This window comes from Somniosus microcephalus, chromosome 2 (genome assembly GCF_052327205.1).
Source record: "Somniosus microcephalus isolate GS21.2 chromosome 2, FLI_Smic_1.0, whole genome shotgun sequence".
Classification (NCBI taxonomy): domain Eukaryota; kingdom Metazoa; phylum Chordata; class Chondrichthyes; order Squaliformes; family Somniosidae; genus Somniosus; species Somniosus microcephalus.
The window spans coordinates 330033619-330058634 of NC_140988.1; the positions used below are offsets into that span (position 1 = coordinate 330033619).

Sequence of the window (25016 nt, forward strand, 5' to 3'; positions counted from 1 at the left end):
CCTATCTTTCCTGAACACCTTATATCCAGGAATATTTAGTACCCAATCTTGCCTTTTTTTGAGCCAGGTCTCCGTTATCGACACATCATATTGCCATGTGGCTATTTGTGCCTACAGCTTGCCAACCTTATTTACCATGCTTCATGCATTTACACACATGCACTGTAAACCTATCTTAGACCTTTTTGTATTCTTAGTCTGGCCCCACCTAATACCGTACTATTTCTTACTCTAGTGCTATCTGTCTCTCGCAATCCTTTGTGCACCGTGTTTCTCCTTTCTAATGCTACACCCTGGTGCCCATTCCCTTACCAAATTAGATTGAACCCTCCCCAACAGCACTAACAACCACCCCTCACCCCCGCGAGGACATTAGTCCTGGCTCTGTTGAGGTGCAACTCATCTGGCCTGTACAGGTCCCACCTCCCCCAGAACCAGTCTCAATGTCCCAGGAATCTAAAGCCCCCCACCCCACCATCTACCATCTCTCCAACCAGGCATTTATCTGCTGTATCCTCCTATTTCTATACTCACTAGCTTGTGGCACCGGGAGCAATCCATAGATTACTGCCTTTTGAGGTCCTGCTTATTAATCTCTTTCCTAGCTCCCTAAGATATGCTTGCAGGGCCTCATTCTTCGTTCTACCCATGTTGTTGATACAGATATGGACCATGACCTGTTCACCCTCCCCCCTCAACGGTACCAGGGAGGCAACATACCATCCTGGAATCACATCTGTGGCTGCAGAAATGCCTGTCTGTCCCCCTAGTACAAACCCCAGAGTACCAACCCCTGGGAACACCACTGTATACCTTCCTCCAGTCTGAAAAACAACCGTTCACCACTACTCTTTGTTTCCTGTAACTTAGCCAATTTCGAATCCATGCTGCCACTGTCCCTTTTATTCCATGGGCTTCAACTTTGCTGGCAAGCCTATTATGTGACACTTTATCAAATGCCTTTTGGAAGTCCATGTACACCACATCAACTGCATTGCCCTCATCAAAAAACTCAATCAAGTTAGTTAATAACAATTTGCCTTTAACAAATCTGTGCTGGCTTTCCTTAATTAATCCACACTTGTCCAAGTGACTTAATTTTTCCCCCAGATTATCGTTTCTAAAAGCTTCCCCACCACCGAGGTTAAATTAACTGGCCTGTGGTTGCTGGGCTTATCCTTACACCCTTTTTTGAACAAGGGTGTAACATTAGCAATTCTCCAGTCCTCTGGTAGCAACCCCGTATCCAAGGAGAATTGGAAGATTATGGCCAGTACCTCCGCAATTTCCACCTTTACTTCCCTCAGCATCCTAGGATGTAGCCCATCCGATCCTGGCGACTTATCTATCTGGGGTATATGTGCACAAATCGTTGAAGGTGGCAGGGCAGGTTGAGAAAGCGGTTCAAAAAGGATACAGAATCCTGGGCTTCATAGAGTACAAAAGCAAGGAAGTTATGATGAACCTTTATAAAACATTGGTTCAGCCTCAACTGGAGTAGTGTGTCCAATTCTGGGCATCGCACTTTAGGAAGGATGTGAAGGCCTTAGAGAGGGTGCAGAAAAGATTTACAAGAATGGTCCAGGGATGAGGGACTTCAGTTACGTGGATAGACTGCAGTTATTCTCCTTAGAGAAGGTTGAGAGGAGATTTGATAGAGGTGTTCAAAATCATGAAGGAAGAGTAGCTAGAGAGAAACTGTTTCCATTGGCAGAAGGGTTGAGAACCAGAGGACAGATTTAAGGCAATTGGCAGAAGAACCAAAGGCGACAAGAGCAAAAACATTTTTATGCAGCGAGTGGTTATGATCTGGAATGCACTTCCTGAAAGGGTGGTGGAGGCAGATTCAATCGTAGCTTTTAAAAGGGAATTGGAGAAGTACCTGAAGGAAAAAATATTTGCAGGGCTACACGGAAAGGGCAGAGGAGAGTGGGAATAGCTGAAGTGCTCTTGGAGAACCAGCATGGGCTCGACAGGCTGAATGGCCTCCTTCTGTGCTGTAACCATTCTATGATTTGATTCTATGATTCCAACTGAACTAGAGTGGTTCCAGTGCCCTAGCGGAAAGGATTAATAGGGCTCAAGACTAGTTCTGGATTAATTTACATACAGAATGGAACTAGGGAAAATAAACTGGAAAAGTCTACTGACAAAGAAATAGTAATCCCGGGGATGAGGGGGTGGTCATATGAGGAGAGGTTGAGTAGATTGGGACTCTACTCATTGGAGTTCAGAAGAATGAGAGGCGATCTTATTGAAACATATAAGATTGTGAAGGGGCTTGATCGGGTGGATGCGGTGAGGATGTTCCCAATGATGGGTGAAACTAGAACTAGGGGGCATAATCTTAAAATAAGGGGCTGCTCATTCAAAACTGAGATGAGGAGAAACTTCTTCACTCAGAGGGTGGTAGGTTTGTGGAATTTGCTGCCCCAGAAAGCTGTGGAAGCTACATCATTAAATAAATTTAAAACAGAAATAGATAGTTTCCTAGAAGGGAATTAAGGGTTACGGGGAGCGGGCAGGAAATTGGACATGAGTCTAGGTTCGGAATGGTCATGGCCCTGTGGGTAGTGGAGTGGGCCCAGGAGCCGTGTAGCCTGGTTCTGCTCCTACTGTGCTCTAATTCTGTGTTAGATTTCAGGAGATGGTTTTATTCCTGTTCCTGGCTGGGGTGGAGATTGCCTTAACAGAAGGTAAGTACAGTAGAAAATATAGGGACAGAGTGATCTCCTGGAAGAATTTCGATCGCCTAGATGGGTCGGAGAGGAATTTCCCAGATTTTTTTCTCCCAAATTGGCCATTGGGTCTTTATCTGGTTTTTCGCCTCTCCCGGGAGATCACATGGGTTCGGGTGGATGCAGAGTGATAGAAGATTTGAGGTTAGGATCAGATCAGCCATGATCTTATTGAATGGTGGAGCAGGCTCGAGGGGCCGATTGGCCTACTCCTGCTCCTATTTCTTATGTTCTTAGTACAGGAGTGCAGAAGAAATATCTCACTAAAAAGCAAGAACTAACTAGCCAGTATTGGCACACCATGGATAAATAAATAAGGGCCAAATTGAAACTGAAGAAAAAGGCGTACACTAAATACATAGACACCATTTACCTATATGGGTATAACACCTCAGATGTTCTGAACCAAATAGCAGCCCAGGTTACATCTGGCATACATGATACCTTCAAATAGGATTTTTCAAATGTTTTATTTTCTCACCATTGATTTTTAACCCCACCACCCCCAACTGACCAGTCTCCTACGACATAAGGGAGTATAGCCTAGTGATTAGTCAAAAGATTTTTTAAATTGCCTAGACTTATACCTGCAAAATAGCCATTTTGGCATGGTTATAGAGGGTGGCTTCCAAATGAAAAGAATTGTTAAAACAGAAAGGATTATTAAAATAAGGATATGCAAGTGGTGTATGGGCCCCTCCCACATAGTTTTCCACTCCCTTACATAGTATTGCATAGTTTTTACAGCACAGAAACAGGCCATTTGGCCAACAGGTTCGTGCCGGTGTCTGCTCCACACGAGCCTCCTCCCACCCTTCTGCTGTATAAACTGACTTCATCTAGGTCTTCCATGCCATCCTCCCACCATTGAGCATAGGCATCCCATTCACAACCCTCATAGAGTCATAGAGTAATACAGCACAGATAGAGGCCCTTCGGCCCATCGTGTCCATGCCGGCCATCAAGCCCTGTCTAATCTAATCCCATATTCCAGCATTTGGCCCGTAGCCTTGTATGCTATGGCATTTCAAATGCTCATCCAAATGCTTCTTAAATGTTGTGAGGGTTTCTGCCTCCACAACCCTTTCAGGCAGTGAGTTCCAGACTCCAACCACCCTCTGGGTGAAAAAGTTCTTTCTCAAATCCCCTCTAAACCTCCCTCCCTTTACCTTGAATCTATGCCCCCTAGTTATTGACCCCTCTACTAAGGGGAAAAGCTCCTCAGCATCCATCCTATCTATGCCCCTCACAATTTTGTACACCTCAATCATGTCCCCCCTCAGCCTCCTCTGCTCCAAGGAAAACAAACCCAATCTGCCCAGTCTCTCTTCATAGCTGAAGCGCTCCAGCCCTGGTAACATCCTGGTGAACCTCCTCTGCACCCTCTCTAACGCGATCACATCTTTCCTGTAGTGTGGCGACCAGAACTGCACACAGTATTCCAGCTGTGGCCTAACCAGTGTTTTATACAGCTCCATCATAACCTCCTTGCTCTTATATTCTATGCCTCGGCTAATGAAGGCAAGTATCCCATATGCCTTTTTTACCACCTTATCCACCTGTTCCGCCGCCTTCAGGGATCTGTGTACCTGCACACCCAGATCCCTCTGACCCTCCGTCTTGCCTAGGGTCTTACCATTCATTGTGTATTCCCTTGCCTTGTTAGACCCCCCAAAGTGCATCACCTCGCACTTTTCCGGGTTAAATTCCATTTGCCACTGTTCCGCCCATCTGACCAACCCATCTATATCGTTCTGCAGACTGAGGCTACCCTCCTCGCTATTTACCACCCTACCAATTTTAGTATCATCCGCGAATTTACTGATCATACCCTTTACATTCATATCCAAGTCATTAATGTAGACCACAAACAGCAAGGGACCCAGCACCGATCCCTGTGGTACCCCACTGGCCACAGGTTTCCAGTCACAAAAACAACCTTCGACCATCACCCTCTGCCTTCTGCCACTAAGCCAGTTTTGTATCCAATGTGCCAAGGCACCCTGGATTCCATGGGCTCTTACCTTCTTGACCAGTCTCCTGTGCGGGACTTTATCGAAGGCCTTACTGAAATCCATGTATACCACATCCACTGCGTTACCCTCATCCACACACCTAGTCACCCCCTCAAAAAATTCAATCAAAGTAGTCAGACATGATCTTCCCTTGACAAAGCCATGTTGACTATCCCTGATTAATCCTTGCCTCTCCAAGTGGAGACAAATTTTGTCCCTCAGGATTTTTTCCAGTAATTTTCCTACCACTGATGTTAGGCTCACTGGCCTGTAGTTCCCCGGTTTTTCCCTACTACCCTTCTTGAATAATGGTACTACATTAGCGGTTCTCCAGTCCTCTGGCACATCCCCTGTGGCCAGAGAGGTCCTGAATATATGTGTTAGAGCCCCCGCAATCTCCTCCTTTGCCTCACACAGCAGCCTGGGATACATTTCATCCGGGCCTGGGGATTTATCCATTTTTAGGCCAGCTAAAACCGCCAATACCTCCTCCCTCTCGATGTTAATATGTTCGAGCATATCACAGTCCCCCCGCCCTATTTCTATGTCTACATCGTCCTTCTCCATAGTGAAAACAGATGCAAAAAATTCATTTAGAACCCCTCCTACATTTTCCGGCTCCACACACAGATTGCCACTTTTGTCCCTAATGGGCCCTATTTTTTCCCTAGTTATCCTCTTACCCTTAATATACTTATAAAACATCTTCGGATTTTCCTTTATTTTGCTTGCCAGTGTTATTTCATGGCCCCTCCTTGATCTCCTAATTTCTTTTTTAAGTATCCCCCTGCACTTTTTGTACTCCTCTAGGGCTTCCTCCGTCTTTAGCCTTTTGTATCTACCAAAAGCCCTCCTTTTTTTCCTAATCCATTCTCGTATATCCCCTGACATCCAAGGTTCCCTGTGGTTTTTGGAACCACCCTTGACCTTTACGGGAACATGTTGCCATTGTATGATCTCAATCTCCCTTCTGAAAGCCTCCCATTGCTCCGATGCGGATTTTCCTACAAGTAGCTGATCCCAGTCCATTTTGGCCAGATCCTGCCTTATCCTATTAAAATCGGCCTTCCCCCAATTTAGAACCTTTATTTCCGGCCCATCCCTGTCCTTTTCCATGGCCACCTTAAATCTTACCATATTATGGTCACTATCACCAAAGTGCTCACCTACTAGCACTTTTTCCACTTGGCCGGCCACATTCCCTAGAATTAGGTCCAGTACCGCCCCCTCTCTTGTAGGACTTTCTACATGCTGGCTCAAAAAGCTCTCCTGGATGCACTTTAAGAATTCTACACCCTCTGAGCCTTTCACACTCTGACTATCCCAGTTAATATTGGGGAAGTTGAAATCCCCCATTATTATTACCCTATTATTTGCACATTTCTCTGAGATTTGCCTACATATCTGTTCCTCTATCTCCCCCTGACTGTTTGGAGGCCTATAGTACACTCCCAGCAAAGTGCTTGCCCCCTTTTTGTTTTTAAGCTCCACCCATATGGCCTCATTAGAGGACCCTGCTAATATATCATCCCTCCTTACTGCAGTAATTGACTCCTTAATTAATATTGCGACACCCCCTCCTCTTATACCTCCCCCTCTGTCTCGCCTGAAGATTCTGTACCCCGGAATATTGAGCTGCCAGTCTTGCCCTTCCCTCAACCATGTCTCCGTGATAGCAACAATATCATACTCCCATGTGTTTATCAACACCTTCAGTTCATCCACCTTATTCGCAAGACGCCTTGCATTAAAATAGATGCCATCCAGCCTTGCCCTTATATATTTGCCCTGTCTACCAAGCTGACTTGTTTTTTTCTCTATAATTGGCAGCACATCCCCCCCTATTTCAGCTCCCCTCTGTATCCCATCCCCCTGCCAAGTTAGTTTAACCCCCCCCCCAACAGTGCTAGCAAACCTCCCCGCAAGGATATTTGTCCCACTCTGGTTCAGGTGCAACCCGTCCGACTTGTACAAGTCCCACCTTTCCCAGAAGCAGGCCCAGTGATCCAGGAAAGTAAAACCCTCCCCCCTACACCAACTCTTTAGCCACGCATTCATCTGCTCTATCCTCCCATTCCTATACTTACTAGCACGTGGCACTGGGAGTAATCCAGTAATGCAGAGGTTGCCATGGCAGGGTTGTGTGGTGTTGTGGTCGCTGTTCTCCTGAAAGCTGGGTAATTTGCTGCGAACGATGGTCTGTTTGAGGTTAGGCAGCTGTTTGAAGGCGAGTAGTGGAGGCGTGGGGATGGCCTTAGCGAGGTGTTCGTCATCATCGATGGCTTGTTCTCTCTACACAGATGCGGCCGGACCTGCTGTGATTTCCAGCAAAAAGTGTGTTTTTCGGTCTGTTTTTTGCTTTTCATACAGACCCCAGCATCTGCAATATTTGACCCCTTGTGACCCCACTTCATTGTTCTTTGATGTAATGTTTTCCTGACTAACCTGTTTGGCCACCATTCACACCTTTGATCGCTGTGATTATCTCTCTGCCGAGGTGCGACAAATGGCAGTTAGAAAGATTACCTGTAATCATCTGGCATTATTCTCTGACAAAATAAGCTGTGTCTTTATGCATCTCTCCACTTCACCTGATGACACTGTAATACAGAGAAATGATATTGGGTCAAAAGATCAGGATAATGAAACAGTTTGGGTGGAGGTAAGGAATAATAAGGGGAAAAAAACACTAGTGGGCGTAGTCTATAGGCCTCCGAACAGTGGCAACTCTGTTGGACGGAGTATCAATCAGGAAATAGTTGAGGCTTGTAATAAGGGAACATCTATAATTATGGGGGATTTTAACTATCATATTAATTGGACAAATCAAATTGGGCAGGGCTGCCTTGAGGATGAGTTCATTGAGTGTATTAGGGATGGGTTTCTTGAGCAGTATGTAACTGAACCGACCAGGGGGCAAGCAACCTTAGATCTGGTCCTGTGTAACGAGACAGGATTAATTAAAAATGTCCTAGTAAAGGATCCCCTTGGAATGAGTGACCATAACATGGTTGAATTCCATATTCAATTAGAGGGTGAGAAGGTTGGATCTCAAACAAGCGTGCTAAACTTGAATAAAGGAGACTATGAAGGTATGAGAGCGGAATCGAGTAGAGTGAATTGGGAAAATAGATTAAAGGGTAAGACGATACATGATCAGTGGTGTACATTTAAGGAGTTATTTTACAACTTCCAAAAAAAATATATTCCACTGAGAAGGGTGTAAAAGAAAAGACAGCCATCCGTGGCTAAGTAAAGAAATTAAGGATAGTATTCGAATAAAAACAAGGGCATATAAGGTAGCCAAATCTAGTGGGAGGATAGAGGATTGGGAAAACTTTAAAAGACAGCAAAAAATAACAAAAAGATTGATTAAGAAAGGGAAGATAGATTATGAAAGTAAATTAGCAAAAAATATAAAAACAGATAGTAAGAGTTTTTATAGTTATATAAAAAGAAAAAGGGTGGCTAAAGTAAATGTTGGTCCCTTAGAGGATGAGACTGGGAAATTAATGGTGGGAAATATGGAGATGGCAAAAACACTGAATGAATATTTTGTATCAGTCTTTACAGTAGAAGACACTAAGAATATCCCAACACTGGACAAACAGGGGGCTAAAGGGGGGGAAGAGCTAAACACGATCAAAATCACTAAGGAAGTGGTACTCGGTAAAATAATGGGACTCAAGGCGGATAAATCACCTGGACCTGATGGCTTACATCCTAGGGTCTTGAGGGAAGTGGCGGTAGGGATTGTGGATGCATTGGTAATAATTTTCCAAAACTCCCTGGACTCGGCAAAGGTCCCGGCAGACTGGAAAACTGCTAATGTAACACCCTTATTTAAAAAGGGCAGTAGACAGAAGGCTGGAAACTATAGACTGGTTAGCCTAACATCTGTGGTAGGTAAAATTTTGGAGTCCATTATTAAGGAGACAGTAACAGGACATTTGGATAATCATAATTTAATAGGACAAAGTCAGCATGGTTTTATGAAGGGGAAGTCATGTTTGACAAATTTGCTGGAGTTCTTTGAGGAAGTAACATATAGGGTGGATAAAGGGGAACCAGTGGACGTAGTGTATTTAGACTTCCAAAAGGCATTTGACAAAGTGCCACACAGAAAGATAAAAAAATCACAGGTAATATTCTGGCATGGATAGATGATTGGCTATCTAACAGAAGGCAGAGAGTTGGGATAAATGGTTCATTCTCAGACTGGCAATCAGTAACTAGTGGTGTTCCGCAGGGGTCAGTGCTGGGTCCCCAACTCTTTACAATCTATATTAACGATTTGGAGGAGGGGACCGAGTGTAACATATCAAAGTTTGCAGATGATACTAAGATGGGAGGGAAAGTAGTGAGTGAGGAGGACATAAAAAACCTGCAAGGGGACATAGACAGGCTAAGTAAGTGGGCAGAGATTTGGCAGATGGAATACAATACTGGAAAGTGTGAGGTTATGCACTTTGGCAGGAAAAATCGTAGAGCAAGTTATTATCTTAATGGCAAGAAACTGGAAAGTACTGAAGTACAAAGGGATCTGGGGGTCCTGGTGCACGAAACTCAAAAGGTTAGTATGCAGGTGCAGCAAGTGATTAAGAAGGCCAATGGAATGTTGGCTTTCATTGCTAGGGGGATAGAATATAAAAATAGGGAGGTATTGCTTCAGTTGTACAAGGTATTGGTGAGACCGCACCTGGAATACTGCGTACAGTTTTGGTGTCCATACTTAAGAAAGGACATACTTGCTCTCGAGTCAGTACAAAGAAGGTTCACTCGGTTAATCCCGGGGATGAGGGGATGGACATATGAGGAGAGGTTGAGTAGGTTGGGACTCTACTCATTGGAGTTCAGAAGAATGAGAGGCGATCTTATTGAAACATATAAGATTGTGAAGGGGTTGGATCGGGTGGATGTGGGGAGGATGTTCCCGATGATGGGTGAAACTAGAACTAGGGGGCATAGTCTTAGAATAAGGGGCTGCTCTTTCAAAACTGAGATGAGGAGGAACTACTTCACTCAGAGGGTGGTAGGTCCATGGAATATGCTGCCCCAAAAAGCTGTAGAAGCTACATCATTACATAAATTTAAAACAGAAATAGACAGTTTCCTAGAAGTAAAGGGAATTAAGGGTTATGGGGAGCGGGCAGGAATTTGGACATGAGTCTAGGTTCGGATCGGTCATGGCCCTGTGGGTAGCAGAGCGGGCCCAGGGGCCATATAGCCTGATCCTGCTCCTATTTCGTGTGTCTAATTCTGTTAGATTCAGGAGATGGTTCTGTGATAGTGGATTGGCGGTTAGGATCAGATCAGCCATGATCTTATTGAATGGCGGAGCAGGCTCGAGGGGCCGATTGGCCTACTCCTGCTCCTATTTCTTATGTTCTTATGTCCACTTCACCTGACGAAGGAGCAGCGCTCCGAAAGCTTGTGATTTCAAATAAAACTGTTGGACTATAACCTGGTGTTGTGTGACTTCTTAAAAAAAAATACAGCTGCCTTAGGGGACACTTACGACTTTGATCCATTAACTCAGCCAATACAAATCAAGCATATCAAGAGACATGATGCAGCTGCAAAGCATTTATTGCAGTCTACACCTGTAAAACATAATTGAATCAGGCTACATCATTTGGAGAAAGATATACAATGTTTCAGGTTGAATAGAATTACTGACTTTAGAGACTGTTTTTTAGATAACCAAGGTAGGCTGTAAAAATAAAGGAGAAATATTATACTTTGCGAACATTTTATTTATACTAGTTGCTTAAAAGATAAAATGCATACATTACTTGTTCCATCCAAAAAATCTGATTACATTTTGTCAAAATTGTTCTACTCCAGACAGATTTCCAGTGCTGCCAGGTGCAGTCAATGCCATTCCCATCATCAACCTAACAGGGGCTCAAATGAACAGACTTCACAATGCCCGACTCTCAATGTGTCTCAACATTAATGTCTTGCTACTTCAATACCACAACTTTAAATAATTTGTTTGGTCTTCGGTTTGGATAACTTTTAATGGGTCAATATTTTCCACGTCGATATGCAGTGACAATTATTTTTCACATTTTTTTCCCTTTGATCCTAAAAGAAATGCTCAGTCAGCTCATACAGTCCTTCTGCTGTCTTTTACTACAAAAGGATTATATTGCAGATGCTATATTTTTCCCTCGTTTAGATTTAGAAGATCAGTAGACCTTTCCAGGCCTGTTTTATCTCGTTGTTCAAAAGGTTTCCTTTTTATGTCTATTTTCTATCTGCTCTCCCATTAGGAGAGAACTAAATTAAGGACCCAAAAAGCTGAAAGGACTCGAGTAAAAATTGACTTGAGCCTGATGGGTTGAATTTGAAGCTTAATTTTCCATTCAGGTTTTAAACGTGGATTTTTTTAAATTTCAAAATGAAAAGTATCCCTAAATTTAGACTGACACAAAGAAAATTGGAATTCTTAACACATCCACAATGCGTGATGCAAGTTTTCATAAATTAGTAATTTTTTATCCATCAAAAAAATTAAAATATTTTTTACTTGCACGAGACAAGCACTCGGTCAGTTACTTTGAGCTCATCACTATTATTTCATCTTAACCCCTGCAATGTCAATGCATGATCTCTTACACGTTAGTTTTAATAAATAGCATAATCCAATGCAACTCTAATGTAAGAAAAAGGGCTCTCTTTACTATTCCTAGATAGCTGTTTCAGACTTTTATCATATACTTATTCTGTTCTTAACTAACCTAATAATACTTGGTTCCTAGTAGTCTCTACGTACAAATGGTGTCTAAGCATAGTATAAAGATTTGTGAAATGTGCACACACACATCAAAAGGGAGAAAAAAAAGTTTATATCAGCAATTTCGCCACCCCCTCCCCTTTAGCAAACAGTCTTAAAAACTTTACAATAGCAAGTCACTTGCAATTTAAACACTAGCTAGTAACCAGAAAGCAGAAGTCATTCCAGATTCAACATATTTAAAGAGGAGTGTGCAAGGAAACAGACTATGATTCATTACATTCCTAGGTGGTCACACTTCCAACATTACAGACCTTCCATCTGGCAGACAAGCATTTCAAAGGCATAGTAATTGGGTGTGTTATTTAGGTAATAATAAAAATTCTAAATTGGTAGTTCTCCAGCTTCATTTTTAACGCCTGTAAAAATTACACGTTTCACAACAGATACACTTCGAATTACATTTGGTTTCACCGGCAATTGTGACATCAATGCATTTCACAGAAACCAATCAGCAGATGCAGTCAAGAGCAGCAAATACAATAATGTTCCTAAATGAATACTCAAATGCTGTCACTCGGATTTCACCAACGTGAAATGTTCACAGGTGTACTGTTTTGGGTGTTTCTTCCCTCTCCTTCAACTTGGATTTCAGTAAAGCATAATGTTGGACATATGAAACTTTTGTACTACATCCAGCTGAACTGTGAAAAATATTTAACAGTACAATTACAGGTTTTGACCGTCCAAATGTAGGTTGCATCTGATGAGGATATTTGCACTCTATAACACTGCTGGTGATAACGGTGGAGGCAATTTCAGATGATGTCATTATACAAGAAGCACTTTGGTACCAATTATTTTAAATAAGCCAAGGAATAACACTGCAGAATGGTCTTTTAAAAAGGAAGTCCAACCTTCCATTTCTACAGTATAGAAAATTGTTAAAAACAAGGGTAAAATAAAATGTGATCTGGCTGCAAAACATGAATGTCCTCAATACATGTTGATCTTATCAAAATTCATCATCTAATGCCATTAAAATGCATTACTTACAGGGAACTTCAATGAACGCCTTTTCCTGCTCACCCTTAACTTGCTATACTTGGTTAAAATGGAATTGGGAGGGGGGGGGGGGAGGGAAAGAGACACAAAGAAAAAAGAACATAGATGTTTCAGCATCAGACTCACCTGAATAGCACAGGAAAAAAATGCTCCACCTTTTTAGTGTTACTAACAAGATCTGGATTTCTGTAAAAAAAATATACTGCTTTTTAAAAAAAACTTCCCCCTAGATCAGAAACGATCATTTCTTGACCCTCCTGCCTCTGGTCATAAGCTGTGCGCAATTTGAAAACTTTGGCCAAAGCAGCCAATGTTGGTAAACAATGGCCGGACACACATGCAAAAAAAAACACAAGAAAGAAATTGAAAGAAAAAAGGAGGCAAACTACATTACTGAAGGTGATGAACAAACTGTACAATACAAACATCCCTCCGCAGAGGAGATCACTCTTAAGGGTGCAGTATAAAAAAGAAAGTTTTTTTTGAATAAAGTGCCAATACAGGTGTTCTTTCAAATAAAGAAAGCCTGGATCTGTAAAGCGTGGCTAAAAAGAGGCCACTTTGCTGTAATGCATGTAATTTTTTTTTTAAAGGTTGCAATCCATCTGTTTTTCTAACCAGTTTTTGACTGCTCTGGAAATTTCTAAAATGCAAACCAGAAACCAGTTTTGTTTCCTAAATCAAAATACTTCCCCTCCCCCACTTTGTTCTGTCTCTTCTGGCACGGAGGCATTAGTTATTAAGGTTTTCAATGAGCTATCAGCAAAACAAACATCAGAACTCAAACAACGATTCCCTCACTCCCCCAACATTTTGCCCCACTCTCCCAGTTCGGTTTTGGGCTTGGAGAAAAGTGGCTAACCGAATGAACTGAATGGCCTGTTGCAGCACCAAATCAAGCATTTTTCACAGCATTTGAAAGTAGGATAACCATTACTGATTACTAATACAGTCTGTAATAAGTAATACAGACTGTGAACCAGACTGCTGGAGTATCAAAGTAAGAAACAAAGACACAAGCTTGAATACTGGGTTTCTTGTCAAAAGAGAAAATAAACAGTAGTTTTGTCTTTTTTTTGCATACCTACCAAAAAGGTTTTTGTTCTGAAAGAATATGCTGAACAATGGTAAAATACATCAGTTTTTATTAACAAGGTTGAACTCTAGTCTTCTCCCCACCCCACCCCACCCAAACAAGAGAGTGACTGCTGCAGAGCAACTCAATCCAGGGGCTGTGGTTCTGCAATCGGCATGGTGTGGAGTACTTCATCCAGCAGCTGAAGGGCACGGTGTAGGTGGATTTCAATCCAGCAAGGGGTTTCTTTAATGCTTTGTCTTGGGTAATCAGGCCCCCAGCCTTTAACAAAACTCATCCTGAGAATGCATAGACGGCGCAGGTCATCCACTCCTATTCCAGCTGCAGCAGACAAACCTGAAAATGGAACATAGATTAATGCAAGGCTTCAGGATAGTTAATTCTTTGAGACTAAGATTCTTAGGAATAAAAACAGAAAGTCCTGGAAATGCACAGCAGGTTAGCCAACATATAAAACGAGGATGTGCAGATGTTTTTGGCCAGTGGAGTATTCTGCCTGAAACCCTCAGGAGATATTTGCACTCCTTTAATTCTAGCCTCTTGAGCATCCCCGATTTTAATCGCGCTACCATTCGTGGCCGTGCCTTTAGCTACCATGGTCCTAAGCTCTGGAATTCCCTCCCTAAACCTCTCTGCCTCCCTTTCCTCCTTTAAAGATGCTCCTTAAAACCTACCTCTCATCTGCCTAATATCTCCTTATGTGGCACGGTGTCATATTGTGTTTGATAATGCTCCTGTAAAGCGCCTTGGGACATTTTACTACATTAAAGGCACTATATAAATACAAGTTATTGTTGTTGTTGAAACATTAATCCATTTTATTTGGATGCTGATCAACCAGCATTTTCTGTTTTTATTTTGAGATTTCCGGTATTTTTTTTTTCTCTTTAAACATTCTCTGTCACGTCTGACTATCTACAGGACAAACATTCAGATGCCATACAGTACTGCGCATGAACACCTTTATACGAGTTCTTAATCAAGTTGCTCAGTGGTGTACCCAAGTAAGCAGAAATACTAATGAGCTCCATTTTATCTGGGTACCACAATGAGCATTTAAGATAGTATAAATAAAAACTAATTCGCAGATCCACCTTCCCTCTTCCCAATTGACAAAATAGTTAACAGGAATCCTATCACAACATCCTTCAATATTCCAAACCCACAGCCAGCATGGAACTACGCCAGCTTCAAGAGCCGTGGAGATCACCATAGATTACTAGCTCAAATGCACAGGCATCTTCAATTTAAGATGCTACACGTGGAAATAGGACAGACGGTAAATATTGCGCACACACTTTCAGTTGTAACAAGCTTAATATACAAAAACTACAACATGTGATGTTCTTAAAGACTGTTAATAAAAAGTTATTCTATCTATCGTGCATATTACAAGGGAGGCTGAACACAAGAATGGCATGCAATCAGAAGCTCGAATGTATTGAACCACATTGTGGTAGTAGTGATTCTGAATGTGTCAGGAATGTACAAATAATGCAAGGAGAAAACCATTACCGATTACCAGCCATTTCCACTGTACTCAATAAGTGAGTTGATTTGTAGCATCTCATCTGTTCATAATCTACCGGGTTTTTGTTGTCTCACCAATTTGCTCCCCTCCTCTCTGTAGTAACTCATGCTAGAATACAGTTCTACGTAAGCAGACAGCTCTGCAATGCTCCGATGTCGAACCAGCAGAGTTTATGTCAATAAGGCATTGCCAGAATCAGCATAGCCTCCTTCCCCCATTCTGATCTCCCAAAATACCCTGGGAAATGGAAAAATGTTTGTAGAAGTATTTGTTTCCAAAGAAAGTAAAGGCCATCTCGTCTTTACCACCAACTGGTTTGCAGGCTTGAGCAGAAAAACAGGAATTGGTGATCAACAGTGATAAGAAAAGATCCATCAGTGGATGATTCCAATTCCAGCATGTTCTGGACTGTCTCGGTGTGGATCTTCCACTCTTATGGGTGATCAACATACATAAGGTGATTAATATGGTATAGCACCCAATCGGTTATACCAAACAAGCAGCCCTGAGGTTAAAAATTCAAATCCCAGCATGGCAAGTTGTGAAATTTTTCCAAACTTAATTTTTGTGGTTTATAGTTTCTAGGGTCTCTGTTGTGTAACGGGGACTGCTGGTAAACAAGGGCCCGTGAGTATATCATTTAATTGTAGTGCAATTAGTGGTATTGATTTGATTTAATTTAATTTGAATTAATTAAAGAGTAAGTCATGGCAGCACAGCTTGACCCCGTGGCATGCTCCTCCTACACTATGTGAGCGGGAAGTGTATCCAGCTGCAGCTACTGACAGACCGCATTGCAGCGCTCGAGCTGCGAATGGATACATACTGGAGCATTCGCGATGCTGAGCACATCGTGGATAACACGTTTAGGGAATTGGTCACACCGCAGGTAAAGGCTGCACAGGTAGGAAGGGAATGGGTGACCATCAGGCACAGTAGTAGGTACAGGCAGGTAGTGCAGGGATCCCCTGTGGCCATCCCCCTTTCAAACAGATATCCCACTTTGGATATTGGTGAGGGAGATGGCTTATCGGGAGAAGGCAGCAGCAGCCAACTTCCTGGCAGCATGGGTGGTCCTGCTGCAGAGGACGGGAGGAAAAAAAGCGGGAGAGCTATAGTAATAGGGGATTCTATTGTAAGGGGAATAGATAGGCGTTTCTGCCGCCGCAAACAAGACTCCAGGATGGTATGTTGCCTCCCTCGTGCAAAGGTCAAGGATGTCTCGGAGCGGCTGCAAGGCATTCTGGAGGAAGAGAGTGAACAGCCAGTTGTCATGGTGCATATAGGTACCAACGATATAGGTAAAAAAATTGGATGAGGTCCTAAAAGCTGAATATAGGGAGTTAGGAGGTAAATTAAAAAATAGGACCTCAAAGGTAGTAATCTCAGGATTGCTACCAGTGCCACGTGCTAGTCAGAGTAGAAATAGAAAGATATTTCAGATGAATACGTGGCTAGAGGAATGGTGCAAGGGGGAGGGATTCAAATTCCAGGGACATTAGAACCAGTTCTGAGGGAGGTGGGACCAGTACAAACTGCACCTGGGCGGGACCGGAACCGATGTCCTAGGAGTGTTTGCTAGTGCTGTTGGGGAGGGTTTAAACTAAAATGGCAGGGGGTTGGGAACCTGTGCAGGGAGACAGAGGAAAGGGAAGCAAGAATAGAAACAAAAGACAGGAAGGAGAAAAGCAAAAGTGGAAGGCAGAGAAATCAAGGGTGTAAATCAAACAGGGCCACGGTAAATAATAACTCTAAAAGGACAGAGTGTTAAAAAATCAAGCCTGAAGGCTTTGTGTCTTAATGCGAGGAGCATTCGTAATAAGGCGGATGCATTAGCTGCGCAAATAGATGTAAACGGATATGATATAATTCGGATTACGGAGACATGGCTCCAGGATGACCAAGTCTGGAAAATCAACATCCAGGGGTATTCAATATTCAGGAAGGACAGGAAGAAAGGTAAAGGAGGTGGCATTGCTGGTTAAAGAGATTAACACAATAGTAACGAAGGATATTAGTTCTGATGATGTGGAATCTGTATGGGCAGAGCTGAGAAATACCAAGGGGCAGAAAACGTTAGTGGGAGTTGTATACAGACCCCCGAACAGTAATGCTGAGGTTGGGGATTGCATTAAACGGGAAATTAGAGACGCGTGCAATAAGGGCACAGCAGTTATCATGGGTGACTTTAATCTACATACAGATTGGGCTAACGAAATTAGTAACAATACTGTGGAGGAGGAATTCCTGGAGTGTATACGGGATGGTTTCCTGGACCAATATGTCGAGGAACCAACTAGAGATCAGGCCATCTTAGACTGGGTATTATGTAATGAGAAAGGATTAATTAGCAATCTTGTTGTGCGAGGCCTCTTGGGGAGGAGCAATCATAATATGACAGAATTCTTCATTAAAATGGAGAGTGAAGTAGTTGACTCCGACAAGGGTCCTGAATTTAAATAAAGGAAACTATGATGGTATGAGGCACGAGTTGGCTAGGATGGACTGGGGAACGTTACTTAAAGGGTTGACAGTGGATAGGCAATGGCAAACATTTAAAGATCGCATGGATGAATTACAGAATTTGGTCATCCCTGTTTGGCATAAAAATAAAACAAAAAAGGAGACTCAACCGTGGCTAACAAGTGAAATTAGGGACAGCATAAGATCCAAGGAGATGACATATAATTTGGCCAGAAAAAGCAGCAAACCTGAGGATTGAGAGCAGTTTAGGATTCAGCAAAGGAGGACAAAGGGATTAATTAAGAGGGGGAAAATAGATTGAGAGAGTAAGCTTGCAGGGAACATAAAAACTGACTGTAAAAGCTTTTACAGATATGTGAAGAGAAAAAGATTGGTGAAGTCAAGCGTAAGTCCCTTGCAGTCAGAATCAGGGGAATTTATAATGAGGAACAAAGAAATAACAGACCAATTAAGTACATACTTTGGTTCTGTCTTCACAGAGGAGGACACAAATAACCTCCCAGAGATGTCGGGGAACATAGGGTCTAATGAGAGGGAGGAATTGAATGAAATCAGTATTTGTAGGGAAATAGTGTTAGTGAAATTGACGGGATTGAAGGCCGATAAATCCCCAGGGCCTGATAATCTATATCCTAGGGTACTTAAGGAAGTGGCCCTAGAAATAATAGATGCATTGCTGGTCATCTTCCAAAATTCTATAGACTCTGGAACAGTTCCCATGGATTGTAGGACAGCTAATGTAACCCCACTATTTAAAAAAGGTGGTAGAGAGAAAATGGGGAATTATAGACCGGTAAGTCTGACATCGGTAGTGGGGAAAATGCTAGAGTCCATTATAAAAGATGTAATAGCAGAGCACTTGGTAAACAGTGACAGGATCGGACAAAGTCAACATGGATTTACAAAAGGTAAATCATGCTTGACTAATCTACTGGAATTTTTTGAGGATGTAACTGGTAGGATAAGGGAGAACCAGGGGATGTGGTGTATTTGGACTTTCAGAAGGCTTTCGATAAGGTCCCGCATGAGAGACTAGCGTGTAAAGTTAAAGCACATGGGATTGGTGGTAAGGTACTGACTTGGATAGAAAACTGGTTGGCAGACAGGAAGCAAAGAGTTGGAATAAACGGGTCTTTTTCCAAGTGGGGTACCGCAGGGATCGGTGCTAGGACCCCAGCTATTCACAATATATATTAATGATCTAGACGAGGGAACTAGATGTAATATCTCCAAGTTTGCAGACGACACAAAGCTGGGTGGGCGTGTGTGCTGTGAGGAGGATGCACAGAAACTCCAGTATGATTTGGACAGGTTGGGTGATTGGGCAGATGCATGATAATGTGGATAAATGCGAGGTTATCCACTTCGGTGGCAAAAACAGGAAGGCAGATTATCTGAACGGCAATAGATTGGGAGAAGGGGAAGTGCAACGAGACCTGGGTGTCCTTGTGCACCAGTCGCTGAAGGTAAGCATGCAGGTGCAGCAGACGGTTAAGAAGGCAAATGGTATGTTGGCCTTCATAGCGAGAGGATTCGAGTACAAGAGCAAGGATGTCTTGCTGCAGTTGTACAGGGCCTTGGTGAGACCACACCTTGAGTATTGTGTGCAGTTTTAGTCGCCTTATCTGAGGAAGGATGTTCTTGCCATGGAGGTAGTGCAGCGAAGATTCACCAGACTGATACCTGGGATGGCAGGAATGACGTATGAAGAGATTGGGTCGATTAGGCTTATATTCACTAGAGTTTAGAAGAATGAGAGGGGATCTCATTGAAACTTATAAAATTCTAACAGGACTAGAGAGACTAGATGCAGGAAGAATGTTCCCGATGGCAGGGGAGTCCAGAACCAGGGGTCACAGTCTAAGGATAAGGGGTAAGCCATTTAGGACTGAGGTGAGGAGGAATTTCTTCACCCTGTGGAACTCTCCACCGAAGGCAGTTGAGGCCAATTCGTTAAATATATTCAAGAAGGAGTTAGATATATTTCTTACGGCTAAAGGTGTTGTGTCGGTACCTTTCTACCTAGACACAATTTAGGACTCAGAACTCAGAGATTCAAACATGAAGTGCTTTATTCAGGAAGGAAAGGAAGTTCTGGAAAGTTCCGAACAAAGAGAGCTAAACTTAACCAAGAGAACACCCAACCATTTATCTGCTGTGACAGCGCCACCACAGGTGGGAGGAGAACACACAATACATAACAAAAGGGATCAAGGGATTTGGGGAAAAAGCAAGGATAGGGTACTGAATTTGGATGATCAACCATGATCTCATTGAATGGTGGAACAGTCTCGAGGGGCCGAATGACCTACTCCTGCTCCTATCTTCTATGTTTCTAATTGAATTTGTGGACTAGAACCAAAACATAAGCATGAAATCTGCAAGACTGTCATAAAAACCCAACTGGTTAGAACCACAGAATCTTACAGCACAGAAAGAGTCCATACAGTCTGTCGTGCCTGTTCCGGTTCTTTGAAAGCAGTCAAATTTAGTCCCACGCCACAGCTTTTTTGCCATAACCCTGCAAATCAGTCCTCCAAGTACATGACCAATTGCCTTTTGAAAGTTCCTATGGAATCTGATTCCACCACCCTTTCAGGTAGTGCGTTCCAGATCTTAACAACAGTGTGTGAAAAAAATCTCTCATTTCCCCTCTAGTTCTTTTGCCAATTATTTTAAATCTATGGCATTTGGTATGGCCCATTTGCCAGAGGAAACAGATTCTCGCTCGATCAAAGCCCTCATAATTTTGAATACCTCCATTAGGTCTCCCCTTAATCCCTGCTCGAAGGAGAACAATTCCAGTTTCTCCACATAACCCTCATCCCTGGTATCATTCTGGTTCACTGATATCCTACTCAGTCTGACCTACGTGTGATTTCAGTTCCCGACTACATGATTGACTCTTAATGCTCTCAGGGCATCTAGGAGATTGGCAATAAATACTGCCATGCCAGTGTCACACACACATTCCAAGAACAGAAAAAAAATATTAGCCGTCCCACACGCAACATTATCCCGTGATACAGGCACCAACAGGCACATCAGGCATTTTTGTGGCGCCATCCTGTACGTCCTACTAAACAACCATCCTGTTTTCTGTCCTGAGATTGAACGACTAGTCCTGAACTGGACTTTGGAAGTGTAGTAAGGCAAAACATAACTGTGCATCAAACGACTGATATGGACTCATCCACTCTCAGTGCAGTCGTCTTGGCTATGTATTTTTCATGCAAGCAGGGACGTGTCTGTGACCATCAGTTCAGGTGTCTGAAGAACACTGCCATGGATATCTCCATGTTGTCTATTTTCACGGATTGTGGTAACCGCAATGGAGATTTATCGGCAAAGACTCCCAACAGCTGCACATTTGGCACAACACAGATAGCAGTTGAATAAGTAAGAGGCTTGAAGCAAAGCCTGTCATAGGTGCAGGGAACATCTATGGGCCACTTTAAGGTTAAAATAGTCAAAAGCTGTGGGCCACTGATTAGACAAGTTGGCCCCAAATTTCCTCGGCTCTGTTCTAACCTACTGCAAATTGGCCAGCACATGGCACAACCGGGATTTCCCGATCTATGACCAGTGTGTAAGGGGTGGAACCTTTGCACACCCCTTTCAAGGCCAATAATTTTGGAGGTGGAAACTCATTACATAGGAACGTGGTACATTACTGAAGGCTGGTATGCCAAGTGAGATGAGGCACAACAGTCTCAAGATGGATGCAAGTTGGTTCCACCAGAACAGGGGGTACAGGTTAGGCCTGATTTCCTGAAGAAAGGCAAGTGGATTAAAAAAAATACTTGGATCAGATTAGATTATTCAGGGAGGCACAATTGGGTCTGGGGAACCACAGGCGACAAACTCCCGCCACCGCGTCCCCCCCCCTCCAACCCCACTATCTTGCCAATGATGACGGGCAGACGCCTGATTTTCTGGCGACAAGGAGGAGGAGGGCTTTGTAGATATACCCCCATGAGGGCATCAACGGGCTGGGTGGCGGCCTGCAGCTTTTCGTTGCTGGTATTTTCTGGCAGATTGATATCAACCTCTTCATATTCCTTCCCCTCATATTCCTTCCCCAATCACCAGTCAGAAGCTTAACTGATTCCAAGATAGTACACTGTGGGGCAGATGGGGAAGATATAATCTGAGCCCTTGCAGAGGTTAAAAAAGTAGCTAAATCAACAAATTCACTAACTGAAGCATTAAGAATGTTAAATCCTTAACCAAAGAACTCCAACAATACAACTGGGAGTTGACATAAAGGGTTCCTACATTCCTCCATAATTGATGCCCTGGGGACCCGAACTTGCCCAGGACATACATGGCAAGACAGACTCAATAGGTGGGTGTGGGGGAGGAGAACCTAAACCACAATAAAACAGCAAAGATCACAGGCCATCACAAGGGCCACGATAACTATCCTAAAAAAAAAGGACCCCACAGACTAGGGCTCTGAGCCCTCAAGAGTGAGATGCCCAAAAGCAAAGGACACCAACATCCCACGTGCAACCCAGAATCATCTGACATTGTGAAAGGTGGTAGCAATACGGATGTAACTAAGGCGGTGTAAACTAGATAATGGTGCCAACTGGTGATGGCAAACCATTTGTTTTTGAGTAATGAGAAGCAAAAGAACTAAAGTAGAAACTACCATCTAAGTAAGCTACATCAAGGTGGAAAAAGAAAACGCTGTTATAAATCTCCATCATTAAGAAACTACTCATGAAATAACGCTGGACGGCAAGCTGGTGGCGCCATCCAAGGAGTATAAATACTCGGGCGTGGGCCCAGCTTGCCAGGGACATTTTGTAAGACAAGGAACTAGTGAAGTACAACTAGACCTCCATGTTCTGAAACAAGTTGATTAAAGCCTTGCTTTATACTCAAACCAAGGGCATAGTGAGTTTTATTACGTCACTCTTGATAGTCTAAACTCACAAAATAGACAGGATGTGTTTGGGAGCAGAGAATATTGTTCCAACCCGAGAACAAAAACTCTGTTGCATGTCAGGGTGTTTACAAAGCAGGGAGGGATACCATGTGGGCTGACGTCAACCAACATATTAAACAATATATGAAGTGAATACTAAACAACATATATCATTTAAAAGAATAGAGGGCATTGCCACCACATGGTTTCCCCAAAACAACGATGAGCCAGTTGAACTCTAGTGGTCTGCGGAGAATGCTGAACGAAGAATGAGAAAGTCACGGCATTGATGGACAAAATGTCTAGTTTCTCAAGTTTATGTTTTGTGCAAAATACTGAATGCCAACTGGCACTGTAACTTACTAATAGCTGGGGCAATGCCTCCCACTGAACCTGGTCCAGGGATGTTTCCAGCAACAGCTGCTGCCTGGGCAGCGGCTGCAGCTTGAGCAGTAGCGGCCTGTTGTTGCATCTGACGGTGACACTGACGCAAATCAAACACCTGAAACACAAACAAATTGGATTTTAAAACTGCTATTCCTTCAGTGGCAAACACTGAATTATTACCTCAAAATGCCAATGTTTATTTAGAAGACTGTGTTTTGACCTGTTCTTTTTTAAGCAACTGGAACTCTGCTCACATTTGATTTCTCAAAAACAACTTGCATTAATATAGCACCTTCAACATAGAAAAATGTCCCAAGGCTCTTCAAAAATCAGACAAAAATGGATGTCCTGCCAAAAAACAAAATGGGTTTAAAGGAGGAGAGGGCATTTGTGTAATGATGGGGTTTGAGGAGGGAATAGCAGAGCATGGAGCCTAGGCATTAATGGTGGGGCAAAGGGAAGGGGAGGATGCACAAGAGGCCAGTCATAGAAACACAGAATTTGAGGTAGGATGGCGAGCTGAAGAGATTTAAACACAAGGATGAGAATTTTAAACTAGAGGTATTGGGGGTCCAGGCGGCTAGAGAGCAGTAAGGACAGGAGTGATGGAAGAGCAGGACTTGGTGCAGGATAAGATAAAGGCTGCAGAGTTTTGCATGATGTGAAGTTTATGGAGGTGGAAGATGGGAGGCAGGCAAGGCAATAATCGAGACTAGCGATGACAAAGGCATGGATGAGAGTTTCAGCAGCAGGTGAGCCGAGGTAGGGATGGAGGCGAGCGATGTTATGGAGGAGGAAGTAGGCAGTCTTCAAGGATATGGTGTCGAAAGTTCAGCTCGCGATTAAATCAGAGGCCTAGGTTGTGAACTCAACCTGAAAGCGGATTAGGAGGAGAATAGAATCAGTGGCGAGGGTATGGAACTTGTGGCAGTAGCAGTGGCCAAAAGTGACAGCTTCGGATTTCCCAAAGTTTAACTGGAACAAACTGAGGCTCTTCCAAGACTGGCTATCAGACAAGAAGACTTGAATTTGAAAGACTTGAAAAATAAATTGAATTTTTTGATGAAGTAACAGAGAGGATTGATGTGGGAATGCAATGGCTGTTATCTACATGGATTTCCAGAAGGCTTTTGACAAATTACCACATAGAAGGATGGTTAACAAAATTGAGGCTCATGGAATAGGTGGGTCAGTGGCAGCTTGGATAAGGACTTGGCTTAAGGACAGAAAACAGCAAGTTGTGGTAAATGGCTGTTTTTCAGACTGGAGGATGGTAGACAGTGGTGTTCCCCAAGGGTCAGTGCTGGGGCCACTGCTTTTTTTGATATAAATGACCTGGATATTGGAATAAAGAACAGCATTTCTAAATTTGCCGATGACACCAAATTTGGGGGTGTGGCAAACAGTGAGGATACCACCAATCGACTGCAACAGTACATAGAAAGGCTAGAAGAATGGGCAGACAAGTGGCAGATGGAATTTAATACAGAGAAGTGTACGGTGATGCATTTTGGCAGAAGGAACAGGGAGAGGCAATATACACTTAATGGCAGTTTTAAAGAGTGTGCAGGGACAGAGGGACCTGGGAGTTAATGTGCATAGGTCCCTGAAGGTGGCAGGACATATTGAGAGAGTGGTTAGCAAACTTTATGGGATCTTGGGCTTCATAAATTGGGGTATTGAGTACAAAAGTAGAGAAGTTATGCTGAGCCTTTATAAAGCGCTGGTTAGGCCACAACTGGAGTATTGTGTCCAGTTCTGGTCACCACACTTTAGGAAGGATGTGATGGCCCTCGAGAGGGTGCAGAGGAGATTTACCAGAATGGTTCCGGGATGGGGGATCTTAGCTACAAGGACAGGTTGGAGAAGCTGGATTTGTTTTCATCAGAGCAAAGAAGGTCGAGGGGTGATTTGATAGAGGTGCACAAGATTATGACGGGTTTGGATAGGCTAGATGGGGAAAAGGCTGTTCCCACTAGTTGATGGTACAAGAACTAGGGGACACAGGTTTAAGGTTTTGGG

At 43.2% G+C, this 25016-nt stretch overlaps 1 protein-coding gene across 3 annotated transcripts in view; it reads right to left on the reverse strand.

Moving 5' to 3' along the window:
* Window positions 1-10324: 10324 nt before the first annotated feature.
* Window positions 10325-25016, reverse strand: part of smad4a (SMAD family member 4a) — a 169609-nt gene continuing 154917 nt past the window's right edge. For all 3 annotated transcript variants that reach the window (XM_085974829.1, XM_085974835.1, XM_085974820.1), the window contains 2 exons: window positions 22971-23109; window positions 10325-13992 (listed from right to left, as the gene is read on the reverse strand). In XM_085974829.1, coding sequence (XP_085830955.1) covers window positions 13781-13992; window positions 22971-23109 — 351 coding nt within the window. In that variant the 3' untranslated portion in view covers window positions 10325-13780. The remainder of the gene's footprint in view (window positions 13993-22970; window positions 23110-25016) is intronic.